General features: G+C 41.3%; 1 protein-coding gene across 3 annotated transcripts in view; it reads left to right on the forward strand.

Moving 5' to 3' along the window:
* CEP112 (centrosomal protein 112) overlaps window positions 1-19,184 on the forward strand; it is a 157,420-nt gene that overhangs the window by 123,896 nt on the left and 14,340 nt on the right. For 2 of the 3 annotated variants that reach the window (XM_040081786.2, XM_040081787.2), the window contains exon 24: window positions 16,572-16,661. The exons of the other annotated variant lie outside the window; for it this stretch is intronic. In XM_040081786.2, the coding sequence (XP_039937720.1) occupies window positions 16,572-16,661 (90 nt within the window). The remainder of the gene's footprint in view (window positions 1-16,571; window positions 16,662-19,184) is intronic. 3 annotated transcript variants of the gene reach the window in all.

Consider the following 19,184-nt stretch of genomic DNA (forward strand, 5'->3'; position numbering starts at 1 on the left):
AATAAAGTAGACTACGCTAGTTTTGCACTGGAAAAATGGGGCTAAAAAATTCAAAACCAGCCCTAAAATTCACTGCTTTTAATTAACAAGATAGGAGTAAGAACACTGAGAAGGGTCCTGGGTAATTAAAAGGCTGCAGACAAAACACTTTTATTAGTAAGTCTTAAGTAATACTGATATAAGCCCACACAGTTTGTAAAGAAGGGCAGACAAGGTTTAGAACTATGTTATAAGAAAATGGAAATCAGGATTTTCAAGGCTGCTGTGATGCTCAGAGTTTACTGTTGCATTTCAAAGACATTTTTCTCTCCAAAGAGCAGAAGGACTTTTATGTGGAGGAGAAAGTGGTGCTTAAAAAAGACAGAGCTGGGGAGATACCCAGGAGTTAGGAGGCAGAATGCCCGGGAGGAAGAGGCTGTGCTCCAAAGTCTGGGACTTTACTGGAGAGGAAAAAAAAAAAAAAAAGATAAAGATAAAAACAAGTGTCTAATGCCGTCCAAAGATGGGGCATCTGTAAAACAGTCTGTGCACAGGGCTGTGTAGGCTTTCCAAGGGCTGTGCTTTGTTCCAGTTCCAGTGAGTTCCTGGAACGCAGCCTCCTTCCCTACTCCTGGAACAGCCTTGACTGCAGGGCTTCTCCAGCCGTGGAGGTGGAAACACAATCTGTGTGAACCACGGATTCCACCAACAAAAGGGTGCCGGGGAAAGCGACGTCTTCAAAGCAAACCTTCCGCGGGCCACAAACATTTATAACTCTGCACCGAAGGGTTTTTAAAGCCTGGCACAGCGAGGCGAGTTTGCAGGGTTTGGCAAGCAGGGGTTTGGGGATGTGGATCTGCTTTGTTATCGACATCTCTTTGCCCTGAGAGATCTCTCTTACGGCGTGGCTCATCCCAGGGGCGAGCTGGAGCAGCACCAGGTTGTCCTGGCTGATCCCGCTGTGCCCACACCACTTCCAGCATTTGTGTCCACATCCTTTTTTTTTTTTTGGTATGTTCTGCTGTAGGTTGCTTTTGGTTTTGTGCTAATTGTGGTGCTGGCTGCTCCGGGGATATCAGCAGGAGAGAGTCACTGAGGATTTCAGCTTTGTGCATTAAAATGCTCCTGCCAAAATGAGTGTTGACTTTAGAAATCTTCAGATTCCACTTAGAATTTTCTGCTGGCTCTCCAGCTTAATATGTAACTGAAACTCAAGAAGATCAAATATCAAGAGTATTTTTTAAAAAATGGCTGGCTAACACTTTTGAATGGCAGATCACAGGGAAATAGAAATATCTTTGTTAAACTTCAGTTTTTCATAATAGTTGGGCTTTTCTTAAGTGTAACAAGAGAAACCTGGAGAATCTGATACCTGTGCATGGTAACTATTTACCAATATTTTAAGGGCAGAGAAGGAGAAAAATCGAGTGGTCAGTAGCGCTCTTAGAATTTTTGAAAGGCATTGCCTTAATTTTCTATAACTGGGATGTTTTTTTCCATCCAAAATGAAAATACCTATTGTTTTGTTAACATTAAAGGATTACTTACAAAGACCTACAAAAGGAAAGCAGCCAAAGCTGCCATATTCTTGCCACTTTCTTGCGTCAGTGGAGCTGAGAATAAAAGAACTTTCCAAGTTACAGTGCTGCACTTGAAAAGGGAAAAAAAGTCTGCGGCAACTTTTATCTGCATATCCAGCAGATCAGATGGCAAATTCACCCCCAGAGCCGAGCAGGGGAGCAGCTCCTGCTTTTCTCTGGAGCCCCGGTGGTGTGAAACAGCACCAGGTACAACATCAAAAAGTCCAAATACGCGTCGAGCGTAGTTAGGGGTTTTTCAAAACACCTGTCTAATTAGCTCAGCTCGGTGTTTGCCAGCTCTAGCTCTGACTTTCTCACAGTTGTGTGCTCAGCAGAAGTGGCTTTTTCATCTCAGAGATTTGGGTAAGAGGTTAAAGCTACAAACAGTGTCACCAAAGCTGACCCGTCGGCTCCTCGGTACAAACCTATCCCGTTTCCTTGCAGCATCAATCGCCCCATTGTGCCCAGCTAGAAAAGGTGAGGTGGAGCTGTTAGCCAGGTTTTTTCTAGAGGGGTGAAATCATTTTAATTGAATGTTACTATCAGCCAGTCCTTGTGGTTTGACATGGATTCAAAGTGAAGCTGCTCATCCGCTTAGAGAATGCGTAGGCACTAATGGAATAACCTCAGCAAGTTTTCGGATGCCTCCATCCTCAGGGAAATTGGTTTGACTTGCCCTTCAGTGGAAATTTTGTGTACCATTGGCAGCCAAAATAGCACTGGAGTCCAGAAGCAGGAGAAAGTCTATTCTGTGTGTTGTACTCTGCTCCTTTTCCCACTAAAATTTATGCAGGGAATATTTTCTGTTTGTACCCATCGTTGCCTCTCGGCCCGAGGAACTTACCTCTGTGTGTTCATACAGCAACGTGTGTGTATAATAAGAAGGGAAACTAGATTAGTTTTATTGAAAATATACTTCATTATTCAAGCCTGTTGCATGTGGATTTTATGTCCACCCTCCATCCTGCATGGGAGAGTGGGATGCCTTTCCTGGGAGCAGTTCATTGTTGCTGATTCTTGCACCGTCATGTCTCCATTCACTGATGAACAGGATCTAAGACAGTAAATATTTGATTTGTTGACCCTTGAAAATATGCATGGGGAAGACTGAGGGCTTGAGGCTTGTGGAGAGACTGTGAACCTCAAGGCTGAAGCTTTTCTGAAGTGTTTCTATGCAGGCATCTGTAGTTTTGTATCTTTGGCCTCTTCAGGAAGCCGGACTGATTTATAGGGCAAAGAGTTCACCTGTTTTCTTCTTCAGGGGTCTGTCTATGGAATTTATTCTCAGGGAACTGAAGTAAGTGTTGCCTGCAGGATAAAATTTAGGACTTTAAATGAACTTCTTGGCAGCATCCCCTCCAAAACTGCCAGATAACAGAGTGGAAGAGCAGTAAAGCAGGGATGAGTCAAGCACAACGAAAACCTTATTACTCGGAGTGAGGAGGAAAACACAACCACTTTTTAACTTCTTCTGTTACAAAAACTGTCTCTGCTTATTTCTAGTTTAAGCCTTCACTGCACTGAAGTCAATAAATTCCATTAAATCAACATGTTTTAATAACTACGAAACCAAATTCTTCAGCACTGATGCCCCTTCATGTACAAATCTAATTCCTGCTACAACTCAAAGGGTGACCTTCAGTGGTGTTGAAACTGCCTTCACTGGCCTGGACAGCCAACTGTGAGACCCAAAATTTGTATTTCTAATGTTGAATTTGTCTCCTGCATTTATTTCCAGAGAAGTAAATCATCAGTGAAAACCCCGGACTGCCAGTTATGAAGAGTTCATTAAGATTTGCTGAAGTTCAAAGCAAAAACACCAGTTCCTCGCAGGTCAGGGCAGCTCTTCTAATGGTTCCTGCTTTGCCTCCAGCAGCAGCTCATCCCCAGAACCTGTTTATTTTACTGCCAGGGCTGTTGGCAGGTGAATAGAGTCACATCAGATCACCTCACTTGTATTTTATGCTGGAAACCCATGCCCTGGATGTGCCATTTTCCTGGCCCAGAATGGCATGAGATCATGGATTTCAAACCAGGCCATGTTGGCCTTAGAAGACAAAACATGCAATGCCCTGTTCACTTCCCTCTTGAGATTTGCCAAGTCCCAGCTCAGTTTTGCCCTGGGGTTTGCTGTCTCACAGTTCAGATCATCCCAAAGGAGTAAAGCCTGGTGTGGAGAGGAAGAAGAGCATCACTCATCGTGTCCTGAAAACAGATCAGATCATTTGTGATACAAAAAGAAGTGGAAGTTTTTCTAGAACCTGATCAGGGCAAAACAAACCAGTCCCTTTTCTAGGGAAATAGTTAGGACATGGCAGCACTAAAACTTCAGCACTGCCCTTGCCAGGTGGGCAGTGGTGCTGGTCCAGACTCACAGAATCATTAAGGGTAGAAAAAACCTCTGAGATCCTTGAGTCCATCCAGGCTCCTGAGAGTCACTGTCTCAGCAGCACATTTTCATTTCAATAGAAGGTTGTGCTATCCCTCTTTTCAATGAAAATTGTTGAAAATAGGTTAAACCCTGAAGTGCTGCAATGTTTTCCTTTCCATTTTCCATGTGAGTCCACTCAGGGACTGCCATGAGCTCCCACCTGTGGTACCATGGTCCTCCTTGGCTTTTTCATTCCTGCTGCCAGCATGACTCCCTTGCCACCCTGCACCCACCTTCCCACACCAGGATCTCTCCTGGAGGAGACCCAGGAAGAGGATGTGCTCACTCAGGGAGGGATGATGCCCACAAGGAGTGTCCAACCCCCTGCACACACGACTGGAGCCCCGGGTGCTCTCCCTGCTCTGCTCTCTGCCAGGGTTGTTATGTAAGAAAGGGTAAAAGTACAAACAAGAGCCCTGAACGTGAAAAGTGAGTTTGTTTGCTTACTGAGAAGCCTGGCAGGAGCAGAATGGAACTGTATAAATAAAAATTCAGGCTGACAAATGTTAGGTACCTGCAGGAACACCTGCACCACCAGACCAAGCCAGGACTCTGCAGGGGAAATGCAAGGTGGGTATTGACACTCTCTGGCTTCAGGAAACAGCTCGATGTGCTGTATTTAAATTCCTCTCACTCCTGTTTCTACTGTCAATGTCATTCATGTCCTTTCCAGTTTTGCACTTGTAGTTCAGCAAGGTAGAACAGCAATTACTGAAGACTGTATAACAATTTGGATATTATCAGTGGATTTTAATTGTCTGCCTGGAAACACCTTTGACCACAGCCGTGCTCTGAACTCCAAGGAGGGACTCCTACCTGCTGTGTTGTTTTCTTCCTGCTGCTAGAACAACACGTCACTTCTACTCAATGTTCATGACTGTTCACAATCATTGTATGGAAATGTGTGTTTGCAAATCAGGTTTGATATTGCTGAGCACTCATTTGTGTTTCAGCCTTCGTGGCTGGTGGGAAGAGCTGATGTCCCTTCTCCATCTCAGCAGAGGCCAAACTCGTTTGTGCTTCCCTATCACATCCTGAACTAGATCGAGATTTATGCAACTCCACCAATACAGGAATTCTCAGATCTTTCACACTGTGCCATATAATGTTTTTCCTGCAGTTTTTTTGCCTCAGTTGTGATAAGGGGAAGGTTTAGGGATCCATGAAGATCAGCTGAGAGACGTTAATGTGTAGCTGCACAGTTGAGAAACTCGTGGGGCCTCAGAACCTGATCTGTTATTTTCTGTCATTTTTAGTTCTTTTGCATTTTAAAGATGTTGTCCATGTAGGAATGTTTGAAACTGTTCACATATATTTTTTTAAAAAGCTTTGTGTGCCTTTTGGGGGCATTTCAGCTGCTTTGTCAGGACCCTGTGGGTGTTCCTGGGAAGCAAAAGCAGGAGGATAACTTGGGGATGCCTGTTAGAGTCACAAGTAACTCAACAGAACTTGTGCTGTGTGGGACTGAGCTTCTCTCCTGCCTGTGCATTTTCATGTTAGACTTTTCTGCCACAGCAAAAGGATCTTCACACTGAAGCAGTGTTTTATATATGAGGTGCAGTCATAACAGCAATTGCAATGTACCTATAGGATAGAGAAATAATTTATGTTATTAAACACCATGACCATTTTCTGTGTAAAATAATAGATTTTCTTTTCTCTTGCAGTAATGTTGGCCCCTGCATATAGGTTGTGGAAAACTTTGTTTGCAAAAACAAAGCCATTGTTTTAACTGAAACAGCAGAGTTTCAGCTCAAAACTGGGCTGAAACAGACTTAACAAAAAACCCCACAAACAAACAAAGCCCAAAAGCTCTCAATGGAAATCAATCTGCTTTGTCACAAGTGTGATAAGAGCTCTTGACACCCCACTAAAACTATATCTGAGGCACAGCAATAGCTTTGGTGAGTGTTTTTCCCCCTCATCCTCTTCCTCACTGGCCTGTGTATAAATTACACCTTGTTCTTACCTGTGCTGGAGAAAGTGTTAGCACCAAAAAATGCAGGATGGGCTTGAATGTTTAAATAATTGCTTTTAAGAGAAACAAACCAAATAAATTGAAACTAGACAAATTCTGACTTTTTTATCAATGATTCCAGTTCAGCTCCCAGAAACGAATTAGGCAGGAATTAGAGTAAAATGTTTTGTATAAAAAGCTATCAGAAATATTTAAATAGGTCATGGGGCCTGACATTGTTCCTTGCTATGTGTGTATGCGTCTCTCTATCGAAAGTATTCTGCACTACTTTTGTTGAGCTCTAAAATGGACATAAAAACTTCTGAAGAAACTGAAATAGATCTTCCCCATGTCTAATTTGGGAAAAAAAAAAAAAAAATCCAAACAAACTTAAAGGATTTTAGAAATGTTTAGAAACATTGGCTTTATGACAGCAAGAATCTCATAACGTCATATGATTAACTAGATCAGAAACGTTCTGGGATGTTCTGATCAGTTATGTTAATGCCTCTTTTAAAAAGTATAAAGCTAATGCTCTATAAAATAGATACTTGAAAAACAGTTTTCGTTTTCCTCAGGCTACTGAGATTAGAGTTTCGTAATCTGTTTGACCAGCTGCAGAGGACGTTCTGTTTCATTTTTTCTTTTTAAGTAAATGAGCTTCATCTCAACATGATTAAAAAGTAAAAAAAAAATAATCAGGCTTCAAAAATACTCCATTTTCACTCATGCTTTTAAATAGGAGCAACTGCATTGTCATGTCTTGTTGCAAATGTAATTGGGTTGGAGGTCATTAAAGACTTTGAATAAAAGAATTTCCAAGTTTCCAAGTGTGCATCCTCCCCTGTCAAGAATCACCCCATTTTTGGCTTCCAGACATAATTTTAGCAGATATTACTTTGCTGCCTCTCACATCTTGCATGTGTTGAGTCAAGCTCGCTCTTGTTCAGTTCAAAAAGCAGTGGTTTGCCTTGCAAGTTAATTTTGTTGATTAAGGTTACTTTGAAAGGTAAAAAGACGTTATTAGATTTCTTTGTGTGTGCCTGTGTGCAAGAAAATGTGTGTTATTTTGTGTAATGGGAGAATTGCAGCAATACTGAGCACTTGATTGCACAAAATAAATAGCTTTTCTTTCATTCTTACTGGACATTAGATTGGCCTATTGATTAGAAATATCTGAGGCTTTCATATTTTTGTTTTAAAAGAGCATAACGAAATAAGGGCTTTGTAAGGCCTGTTAGAAATGTTTATATTTCCAGATCCTCGTGTATCCAGGAGGAGCAATGCATTATTTAAAGAGACATTTGCAGAGCACCAGGGGTCTGCTGGAGCCTCTGGGCTGGTTCCAGGTGTGAAGTATCCAAACACCCTCTTAAAGTGGCAGCTTAGTGATGAACTTGGTTGGGAATGAAGCCTGGGGCAGCAGAAGATTGCCTCGTTCAGCCAGTGATTGATAAATCCGCTTTATCTCTGCCTCATTCAGCCAGATTGATAAATCCACTTTATAGTTCTCCAAGTCATTGCAGGAAATTCTACCCGAACCCTTGATGTTTGTTTTTGTAGAACTGTTGTTAAGAGTGCAGCAAGAAGCAGAACCAGATGTTTTGCTGGTTAATTTGTATTCACAACAGCAGTTTTTCACTAGCACGGGCGTTGACGGGGCGTTTTAGTCATCCTTGCGACAGAGCATCAAAAATTCAAGAAGTTGCCTGAAAATGTTGAAGCCAGCATCAGGTTTTCACAGGAAACCTGCTCAGAGAATGGCAGACTCCTTGCCATTCCCTTTGATTGCAAAGTGTTTAATAAAAAGCAAATTAGGAAATGCAGATCAATCAGGCACAGCTGTTCCGCCCGCTCAGCATTATCTGTCAGACATTAACCTGATTGGGAATGCTGTATTTTGTATAATAGTCTCAAAATCAGACTGAAAGGTTGATTGAAAAAATACCTGATGTATTTTGTGTGTGCTATGAGGCTGATAACAAACTCGGCAGTTCAAGTTTTAGTAACTCGGGGGGAGCTAAGAAACTTCAAAAGCTTCGTGATAAATGTTTTTGACAAAGCCTCAGCTGAACATTAGGCAGAATCTTGGTAAATCCTCTCATAAGTGGTTTAAAATGGAGTTCTGAACTTTTCCTTCATAAGTGTATGCTTAAGATGTCATGGTATCTTTGGGTTTAAAAGATTCATTTTATCTGGTAAATGTACACCATTGGTGTTTCTGCCTAAACCTCGGCAAGTGCAAGGGGAAAACAGTTCCAGGCTTTTCTCCTTTTGGCAGCCTCTGCTCTGCTCTTAACCATGACACTCATGCAGGCTGGGAAAAAGTGGAAGCAGCGTTAAAGCAAACTACAAAATACTCCAGGTAAATTTTACAATAAATCTTCCAGCTGACAGGCTTTTGATTGACTTCATCACAACAGCCCCAAAGTCATAGGCAAAGCACTGCTTGGACATGGCAAGTGCTTGTTGGGTTTTGTGGCCCGTTGAGAAAAGCAGATGAAAGCCAGTTTATTACAGCCTTTGAACTTTGCCTCTTTCCCTCCTGTCACCTGAGCCACTAAAACAAAGGAAAAACAATTCCCTCCTTGGCTCCCCCTGACAAAAATGCCCGACTTTGCAATTTATGCTGCTGTTTTCTTTGAACTGTTATCTCTGCAGGACCTTATGGCATCCTTTGCCTTTCAAAAGAATTGAGTTTATAATGTCCTGCAGTGAAGCCCTGACTCAGCAAAATGCTTAAGCCCCTGCCTAATTCTATGTCTGTGAATAGCCCTGCTGGTGCCTTCAAGGTATTTTAGGGATGCATCTTAGAATCATGGAGTCTTGAAAAGATTTGGGTTGGAAGAGACCTTGGAGCCCATCTTATCCTTCCACAGTCCCAGGGTGCTCCAAGCCCCAATGTCCAACCTGGCCTGGGACACTTCCAGGGATCCAGGGGCAGCCACAGCTGCTCTGGGCACCCTGAGGGCCTCCCCACCCTCACAGGGAAGAATTCCTTCTAATAGACCTAAAGACTTTGCAGGAAAATGATCTTAGAACTTTGGTCAGCTCAACTAGCTAGGTACAGAGAATGCTGAAAGCACATCAGTATCTTACAGGAGCAAAACAGGAAAAAACAGGCGTATCGACAATCCTAACAGTGCTCAGGTGATCTCCAAAAGACACCAGATGAAGCCTGATGTGGGAGTGTTATGGGCCTGCTCAGGAGCTAATGCTGGTGATCCCAAGTTTATAATGTACTGCCAGTCAGTCTCTTGCTATGAATTGTCAAAAATGAAAATAGCTTATGTTAGAGCCTCCCACACTGCAAAATGTTTGCATATATTTTTCTTTTATGTTAAATGACCTACTTTATTTTTTTTTTTCTCCTGCTGCTGGAGAGACTTGATTGTGTTCCTAGAGTCAATTATTCCTTTTCTTCCTGAACCTCTTTCTTTCTTCCCACAGTCCCTCAAGGGAAGGATTTGTTAGACTTCCCAGGGGCATCTCCTGCTGGCAAATCTCTGCAGCCATAGCCTGCTGCAACAGGGAGCTTCTTGGCTGGTGGGGATGGGCAAAGCCCTCAGCTTGGAGGATTTTGTAAGATCTCCATTCCCGTTTTGAAATGTCAGCAAAGTGAGCCAAACTTCCAAGCGTGCCATGGTGTATATGGGGGCTCGCGTTATTCCAAGCGGGAGTTGCTGAATTCTCTGCCTTTTGGAAATTATGCCTTTTATCTGATTCCTGACCAAGGAAACTTTTTTTTTCCTTCCCATAATGGCGGCAGAAAACGGGCAACCAACTCTTGTAGGGACTCATTTACAAAGGTATTACCAATTTGCATTTTCATTCCGTGTTGTAATTCATGTTCACTCCTCATGAATTAGTCTTTAGTGGTTAAAATTAAATATTAGGCATGAAGAGTCACAGATTTGCTGGCACTGCGTAGTGGGACACTGTGAAGAGCAGCCTTTGCAGGTCTTCCCCTTACCCCCACCCATCCATAGCTGTTCCCAACTTCACCAGATCCTGAAGCTGGACTGATGGTAACAGGCTGGGAGGTTAGTGAAAGTGAAATAGGAAAGAGAGATGTCAAATACCACTTAAGGCATTTTAATTTCTCTTCCTGAGGAGCAATAAAGCCTAAATTTTCTGTACAGTCATAATAGCAATTGCAATGTACCTATAGGATAGAGAAATATTTCATGTTATTAAACACCGTGACTATTTTCTGTGTAAAATAATTGATTTTCTTTTCCCTTGCAGTAATGTTGGCCCCTGCATATAGGTTGTGGAAAACGTTGTTTGCAAAAACAAAGCCATTGTTTTAACAGAAACCGCAGAAATTTTGCCTTTCATATTGAATCAGTAGCATAATGAGTCGTGGAGCAATAGTTCAACATCAAAGGAAACTTTTTGGATATATTGTGTGTTGCAACAACAGCGAAAAAGTTCCCACCAGAAAGGAATTTTGCCATATGTGAACAGCAAACATATGTATTAGGTTAAAACCAGAAGATTTCCTTTGCTTTGCACCAAAACCAAGCGAGGACTCCAAGGACAGAGGATTTTGTTTGCAGTGTCATGGGCAAGAGCTCTGTGAAAAACCCAAAAAGCCTTGAGAATGCCCCAACAATTTGGCTCAAACATCACTATTTCGCTTTTTAAAACACCCTTGTTTTGCTCTGACTCATGGCATTACATCAATGGTCTTCACAGATATACTTGCCCAATTTATTTATAGTAGTAATAAATTCAGATAAATCTGTTTATCTCCATGAAATATTTTAGTGAAATTAATGATTGTTTTGAAAAATCTGGATGGGATTCTTGGCTGCTTCCTTTGGATAGAATTGTATTTGACTCTAAATTGCGAGGCCACTTAATGTAAAGAAGTATTTGCCCAGACAGCCCATAATTCTGGCTTCATGGAGAGAGAAAGATTTTGAAAATGAAATGTTTTAATGACAAAATTTTAAAGCATTTCCATGTGTATTTCTGGAAGAAAATTCTCTTTAATTTTTATTATCATTCACATGGGGTTTTTTTTTTCCTCAAAGTTCCAGAGATTTTCTTCTCATGAACGAGGAGAGAAAACACATCAATGGATGTAATTTCAATTTAGAAGGCACTTGAAGAGAGGCCTGTATTCAGAATTATTGTTGGCACATGTTTTGAGGATATAAAGTGGAAGCCTTCTTCTGTGGGCATTAGTAAGGAGATAATTAAGACTATAGTAGGTAATTAGGGTAGCTTTTATTACTGCATCTTTCATTAACTAATTATATTAATTTGGTAACATTTGAAAAATTCTTTGAAGATGAAAAGTGCTAACTCTCACTACCTTTAGTGGAAGCTTTACTCCGCACTGGTCATAAATTTCAAGGGCTTTTCTTGATACAGATGCACATCCATATGTGCAGAGTTGCTAATAAAAATTACATATTTCTAATATAAAAAGACTCTGACGTTATCTGGCATAATCTGATCAGGGTGAACAGCAACTTTTCTGCTGGCATTTTCTGTTTCAAAGTGGAAATATGTTGATATATAATGCTTTTTATTGGGATAAAAATATTTCAAAAAAATTAACTTTTCCTTCTTTTGAAAGTGTCACTTATTTATTCAAGTGACAGAGAGATAAATGGCTGTGATCCAGGACTTCCCATTGATGGGATCAGGAATCAAGCCTTGTCTGTTCCCAGGAACATACAAAAAATAGGAATTTTTTTCAGGTTAAAGAAAGAAACCATCTCACATTTGTAAATAGTTTCTTCACATTTGTAATCAATGCAAAGAAATTAGAAACTGTAATTGTTTCTGTTTATGTAATTCTTCAGAACTGAACTTTCTTTCAGGGAATCCAACACTTTTGAAAAATATTCTGTGGTTAAAGGATAATCAAATCAGTTTTCATATATTGAAGACTAAATACTTCCTATGTTCCCATTCCATACCTGTTCCCAGGATTCTTCAAACTCTTTCTCTTACCAGCTTTTGGCTGATTTAGATTAAGCCCTGTAACTAACAGCAAGAATTAATTCCTGCCTTGACAAGGGATTTTGGAATGCTGGCACTGCAACTTTTTGTCTCTTTAGGGCTCCTTGTCAAAACTCTGCTTTACAAGTTGGACTTCTTTTCAAAAAACAGAACCACCTTTTTTCCCAGCCTCAGTCTGCCCCTCAGGTATCCCACGGAATTCCTCTGATCCCATGCATCATCCCAGCTCTCCTGGAGCCTCACAGGCCCAAACCCCACGTGTGCCGCTCCCTTGGGTCGGAAATCAACTCCATTAAACGTTTTGCTGGAGATAACCCATCCACAGTGGGATAACAGGGGGAATAAAAGGTGCCTACCCAGACATGCAGCTCAGGTTCCTTCCTCCTTCCACATCAGTGTCCAGTGGCTCTGGATCACAGTGCCTGGGGTGGATTCATCCACAAACTCCACTCCAGGTCCAAAAATCTGCCCGGAATATTCCAGCAGCGCCTTCTCAAAGCCGTTACTTTTCCCTTCCGTCCTTCCCGTGCCTCTCGATGCTGTGTGAGACCCAAACAATATGATTTTATTTTAGGAACCTTTCCATTTTTAGAAATAAATCAAATGAGTTTTCCCTTTCTCCAGCTGTAATTCACCCACATTGTTGCAATGGAGCTTATTATCTCATTTACATTTTTAAGAGCTTTTCAAAGTGTAGGATATCTGGGCTGGAAAGCAAAACATTTGATTTCTTTGTTCTCTGGCCAACACAAAGCACTTCCAAGGTCAGGTATGGTGTAGACATTCAACAGCAAACATGTTTACATGGCATTTGAAAGCCCGTTTAACTGAAAACAAAAAAAAATATTGTCTTTATAAGAGTGATGCAAGTCAGCACAGCTGAGGGACGGGAATTCATCCGAACCTGGGAAAATTTAACTAAATAAGTTAAGTTTTGTTTTCTGTTCAAGGGGGAAAAACGCTTAAAAATTGGCCCAGATTTTTATTTTTAATCCTTTTTTCTTCATCTCAGCAGTTATTAATCATAAGCTCTGCTGCTCTTTGGGCAAAATGTGACACTTTGAAGCCGTAGAATAACAACTGCATTTCTAAACAAAACATTGTTTAATTTCACAAAAGAGACGTTCTGGGGTGTACCTGGGGTAAATCCTCTGCTGTTTATAAGAGTATTCTACATAGCAAAAGCTCCCCTGTCTGATTCAGGGAAAGATTTGAGGTTCTGGTAGCTTCAGGAATTGCCATCAGCATTCAGGCTCTGGCCACTGCTTGTGAGGCTTTTTGAGTACAGAGAGAATTTTCAGTGTGATCTTCAAAAAGGTGCATTATTCATGACATCTCTCATGATCCCTCCTAGAAAATTAAAATCAAGGGCAACAAACTTGCATGCTTCTAATTGCTTTTTGCAGAGTTAATCACATGCAGGAATCCACAGCAACCATGAGATTTTGATGTTACTTTTTCATTTTGGCTAGGCTTTCAAATGCTGAACTTTTGGTTTTACTTTTTTTTTTTTTTTTTTTTTTTGCCATTGCACTGATAGAATAGCTGGAGGACTCAAATGAACATTAATTACTCGTGGAATTTATGCAGCACAGGAATAGTCCAAAAAGGGTCCACTTAAAGGTATTTGTGACTGATCCAAGGAGTTAGCTGTGTTGTTTTTTTTGCCATCCCAATACAAAACTTGCCAAGAGCCAGTTATGATGTGATTGGAAAAATCTGTGAGTTCGTACAGTAAATTCTACTTTGGACAAATGGTGAATGGATAACTGGAAGAGTTGTTAGTTTGCTGTACTTACATGCTATAGTAAAAATACCTTATTTCTAAATTTAAATTTAAGACATTTTCTGCTCTCCTAATGAAATAAAACATGTGTGCTCCGTGCTGGCAAGCACTATCTAGAGTAGGTGAACCTAACAAAGGCTGTGTTATCTGAATTTCCCAAATTAAATGACTTTCAGATGCATTGCAAGCCCTCAGATTTAAAGGAACCTCTCATTTTATCCTCTGCAGAAGAAGTTTGCTGCAAATAAGAGAAGTAAAAATGGAGAAGTGAAGGGAGGAAGGAGCAGGGTCCCAGTTCTCTCTGCTGCCACGGGGTTGCTGTCTTGTGCAGGATGAGTTTGAGATCGAGTTTTGTACTCAGGACCTGCAGATGAGGGTGATATGAATCTGTTCTCTGGCACAAACACATATGTATGGACTCACATGTATTTATACATTTAAGTGCTCTCTCTTGGCCAGCTTCAAAGTCCTGTGGAAGAGTCGAACTTGCTCTTGAGCACAAGGGAAAGATGAGTGATGTGTGATGAGGTTTCCTCCCTCCTTATTTTTCACCATTCGGGCTGGAAAAGCTGATCCTGAAAGAGGAGGAGAAGATGGGTCATACTTTGTAGTTTAACCAAAATGTGCTCCAGGAATGTTCCTGAGAGTCATCCTGGGCTGCTTATGAATGGACACTTTGGGGTTATGGCAGGATTTTTGTCTAATTAATTGGGGTTTTGGTGATCTTCCTGATAGGTGGAACGACCCTGCTCCTTATTGCATTTCTGCATTGCTCATGTTAGCTTTTATGCTTGTTTGTGTTTTACCTCACAAGATAGCTGTACAAGAAGCAAACAAAAAGCCTACAATTCACACATAATTCCCACATATATTTCATTATATTAATGCAAATTCCTGGTACTGCAAGACTTGTTGAGTATTGAAGGTGGGTTATGTATTCAAGCCCTGGATTTCAACATTTCTCAGAAGCTGTGATAGCATGAAAGTCCCTGGGCAGATTTGAAGTTCATACTTGGGTCTGGTTACAATTTTTGGCATCAGAACATGTAACAGTCTTACAGCTATAAGACTTTAAAGTTAATGCCTGGCATCACTTCAAAACAGCGTGCAAGATCTATCATAAGTAGTCCTCTTATCTTATCTCAATAGCAGTTTCATCCTGTAAATTATTGGAGAGTGCAGGATTTCGGTGCTGTGGAAAAGAGCGAGGCATTTTTGCTGTTAAATCTTTGCACCACGAGGACTTTTAATGATCCTGAGTTGTGCACAGGTACCCCGGGCTGCTGGGAGCAAACACTGACCATTTGGCAGGTCCTGCAAAGCTCCCTGCACCCGTGGGGTTGTTGGTCTCTCCTCTCAAGGGAAAGGCAGAGGCACCAAGGGAGGTTTAGGTTGGATATTAAGAAAAAAATCTTCACTGGAAGTGTGGTCAAGAACTGGGGCTGCCCAGGGAAGTGGTGGAGTCACCGTCCCTGAAGTGTTCAAAGAGCAAGTGAACGTGGCATTTCGTGATACGATTGAGTGACCACTGTAGGGTTGGTCAAAGGTCGGACTCGATGATCTGGGAGGTTTTTTCCAGCCTTAACGATTCTGTGATTCCAGGGTGCCCTGCACAAGGTCTCTGTGCAGCTCAGCTTTTTTAGAAGCAGCACTGGAGGCTCCTTCAGTGACATTTGCAGCACGAGCCCTTTCCCGGGTCCAGCCCCGTGCTGCTTTTCACTGATGGGTATCAATGCCCCGATTTCCTGCCATACAAAAGATAACTCAAAATATTCCCTTTCTGCAGCCACAGCCGCCTCTGCGTTGGTGTCAATCCCCCATCCACATTGTGCACTTTGCTTGGAGTCAGCACTTGCAGTTAACAATGCCTTTATTCAAGCTGACAACATCACTAAGCTTTTAGTAAATGTGTAAGTAAATGTTAAGCGTGTATTCAAACATCCAACAATGAGGAGGAAACTTTCAAAACAAACAAAAAAAAATCTTTGAAACTTTGTATTGTTTGTTTGGTGTGTATCTGTTAGAAATAACACAGACTATCAGTTCCTTGGGGCACGCTGTTCCTTTGTTAAGCATGTAACAAAAAGATCAAGGCTCTGAGTGACTGCTGGAATAAAAATAAATATATAAGGAGAACAATCATGACAAAATAAATTTGTCTATGCATTTTATGAGCTTGGTTTAGGAGTGATTACTTCGGAACTAAATAAAGATTGGGTAGTTGTGGTAAAGTGACACGATCGTAATATTACTTTTATTTATTGCCATTTATACTTCATTTGTAGATCACATGCTAGATTTGACTGCAGGGCAGGAGGGGAGCCCCTCATCTCGGCCAGCATCCCACTTTAATATGGAATACATTTCCACTCCAAATTCCAGACATTGTTTTCCAGAGAGAGGATTATTCTTGCTTAAAGAAAAAAAACTGTTGGTACACTGCAAAACTGCTCCTAGGAAGCTCAGATTGTGCAGGATGACAACAAAAACCTGGGACATTTGCAAACGCAAATGTCGCAATATTTCCATTTGCCTTCCAACCTTTGAGGATATTTCTTACATTTTTAGGATGAATAGTCTAAAAAGAAGATATAAAAATAATTTATTTTTAGGATGAGTAGCCTATAATAAGGTAGGACTTTTAAGATGTAATTACACTTGTTCAGTCAATGGTCCCACCTGTGCAAAGTAACTTTTTTGAGTGGCCAAACTGCCTCTGTCATGTCTTAGCACCAAGTTCAGCTGGACTCACAGTGCTCCACTTCCTTCCCCAGCTCGCTGGAAGATGTCACCTGGAAGCTTTGTTGCCATCCCATGTTTCTCACGTGTGTTTTGCATCCCTTGCTGTTGTTCCAGGCCTTGCAGGACGAGGTGGAGAATTACCGCGGGCAGGTTTATGATGCTCACAGGAGGCTCCAGCGCAACGAGCTGAAGTCCCAGGAGCAGGTACTGGGTCCTGTTCCCACCCCTTGAGCAAGGAGGTGCAATGGTTAAAAATAATCCCTTCCTTCAAAGCAAGAGCACATATTTTCCTGCAAAATTCTCAGCTAGCTTTCTTTTCTGTTTTGTTGGTAATGAAAAAGAATTAAACTGTCTGAACCCTTCAGGCAAATACTTATCTGCTGCTCTCTATTGCAAGTTGGTATTTCAGCTATTCTAGCTGATAAATGATGCATTTATTTTGAACTGACTGTTTGCCGCTGACTGTAGAGTTTTAATAGAGGTTTCTGAGACTATTCGAACCTGTTCTTTAATGGTTTGTATGAAGAGAAATATAATTGGACAATAACAGCTAAAAATAATCTTTAGTCCTGATCTTCTGCATTCATTGTCCAAACATGTCTGTAAACAGTTTCAGATGATTAATAGTGCTAATTTTTTTTTCTGGATACTTCCAGTGAAGTCGGAGATTATTTAGTGCGCTTTGAGCAAAATAGAGTGAGGTGTTTACAGGCAGTGTTGGAACAGAAAGTCAGTCATCTGCATTCAAACCAGATTAAATTGAAATATTCAGGAGAATATGCAGGTGATGAATGCCTGAATCAGACAGGAATTTATGTGTTTCTAATACAAATCAGGTTTTGAAGCATTTGAGAAATTTATTTGGTGCTGAGTAAACAGTATCAACATCATATATCCTACATAAAGCATTTCTAACTCTTTACCTGCAGGAATAATCGGTCGGGGTGGGTATAGAAGATTAATAATCATTAATTTCAAATATTTTTCTCTCAGTTTTGTCATTCTACTGGCACATGGGAACTCTCTGTCACCCTTGGTGTTTTATTGATGTGTTTCCTCTCTGGAGTGTCAGTGATGAGCTGTTCACTTCTGTCCCCCCCTGCCTCCCAAATCCAGATTTTGGGCCAGGCTCATCCTTAGCTGCAGTGCCTGCAGCACTGGAGGCATTTGGTGTAGTGAGTGAGCTGGCCTACAAGCATTGCATTTTGGCTTCGGAGTCTCCTGGAAAAGAAGGAGGAAAATCAGATCTTTAAAGCGTGGTTGTCCCTCCCAGGGAACAGCACTGGCTGCACACTGTGAGGGACATCCTCTTCCAAATTTTTTCTTTTTAATGTTTTTCTTTAGTCTCTGCCGCTGCCATTTTGCTTTCTTTTTCCTGACCCATTTTGAGAACGATCCAGAAGAAGAAATAAAAAGTGACTCATGAAATAAGGTGGTAGAAGGCTGCACATGCAGATTCACAGGGTGTCTTCAGGGCTTCCTCCTACATGAGCATCTGCTCCAAACCAGCTTACTGAACTCTCCTGTCCAGGCTTAATTAATGAAGGACCAGTTCAGATGGTAACATCCTGTTCCCCAGTATAACGGAACATGAATGTTATTTAAATTACACTGTGCTGTCCATCTTTGACCTTGATGTGTTGGCACATTTGGTAGAACTCATATCCAAGTTCCTCAGTGGTCTTGTGTCTGCCTTTCATCCATTGTGACTTTCTGAAGCAGCTGGAGCCACTGAAGCTGGTTTGGTTTAGGTGGCTTTGGTCTATTTTGCAGACAAACATTTTGGAAGTTGCTCCTTGTCTCCTCTGTGACTGGTTAATTCATTAGTTCTGCTTATCTCTCCAGAAGAAAAATGCAAAAGTGACAGCTCCGACATGTTTCCAGTTACTGGGTTTGGCCAGGCTACCTGTAAACATGTTCATCAAGTGTTAACAGTAGTTAACAACTCATCAGCCGATCAGGGACTTGAAATATTCAGGGCAGTAACTTGCTTTCTGCTTTTACCAAATACTGTGTGAATCAGAATTGCATAAAACGTGGAGATTTATGCTGGCGCCATTACAAAAGCCACTTTTCCAAGCTTTTACATGTCTATAAATAAGGAGGAGAGAGGGTTAAAGAGCTTCTGTTTTTCATTAAAAGGAAAAATCTTGTGTTTTGATTCTATAACAACAACAAACAAATGAATGAGACATGAAAAAACATTTTGTTGTGCTTTTAATTAAAACTAAAAAGCTGTTTCTCGTTATGTCTTGTTGGGTGGTATCTTAGTGCTCCATGTTGGCCGTTTTTCCAGTGCAATGTCCTCATAACTCTTCAGCCTTTGAGAGTGACTGACAGAGCCACAAAGTTTAACTCTTTGTCACAGTGACCCTCTGGTGATCACACAGGCTTAACCTTTCGTTATTATAATCATCCAGAGAGACAAACTATCCTATAAATAAAGGGGAGGAAATACGTTGGGCTGTCAGCGAGCCCTGAGCTGTTCTGGAGGCGAGCGTGGCGCTGCACTTGGAGAGGAGCTGCTTTTATGGAGCTTTTCCATTCCCATGCTTTGTGTTCTTGGATGAACTGGTGTTTACTCCTGTTTTCCTTTTCTCTCCCATTTTACAGTGTGGGTCGGTGCAGTCACTTCATGTCTGTGTTGTCTCACCAGCGGTGCCATATGGCAATGATCTCTGGATGATGGCTTCCATTTCTCAAAAGTGCTGGCCTAAATAATTATAT

The sequence above is a fragment of the Hirundo rustica genome, chromosome 18 (assembly GCF_015227805.2).
Source record: "Hirundo rustica isolate bHirRus1 chromosome 18, bHirRus1.pri.v3, whole genome shotgun sequence".
Taxonomy (NCBI): domain Eukaryota; kingdom Metazoa; phylum Chordata; class Aves; order Passeriformes; family Hirundinidae; genus Hirundo; species Hirundo rustica.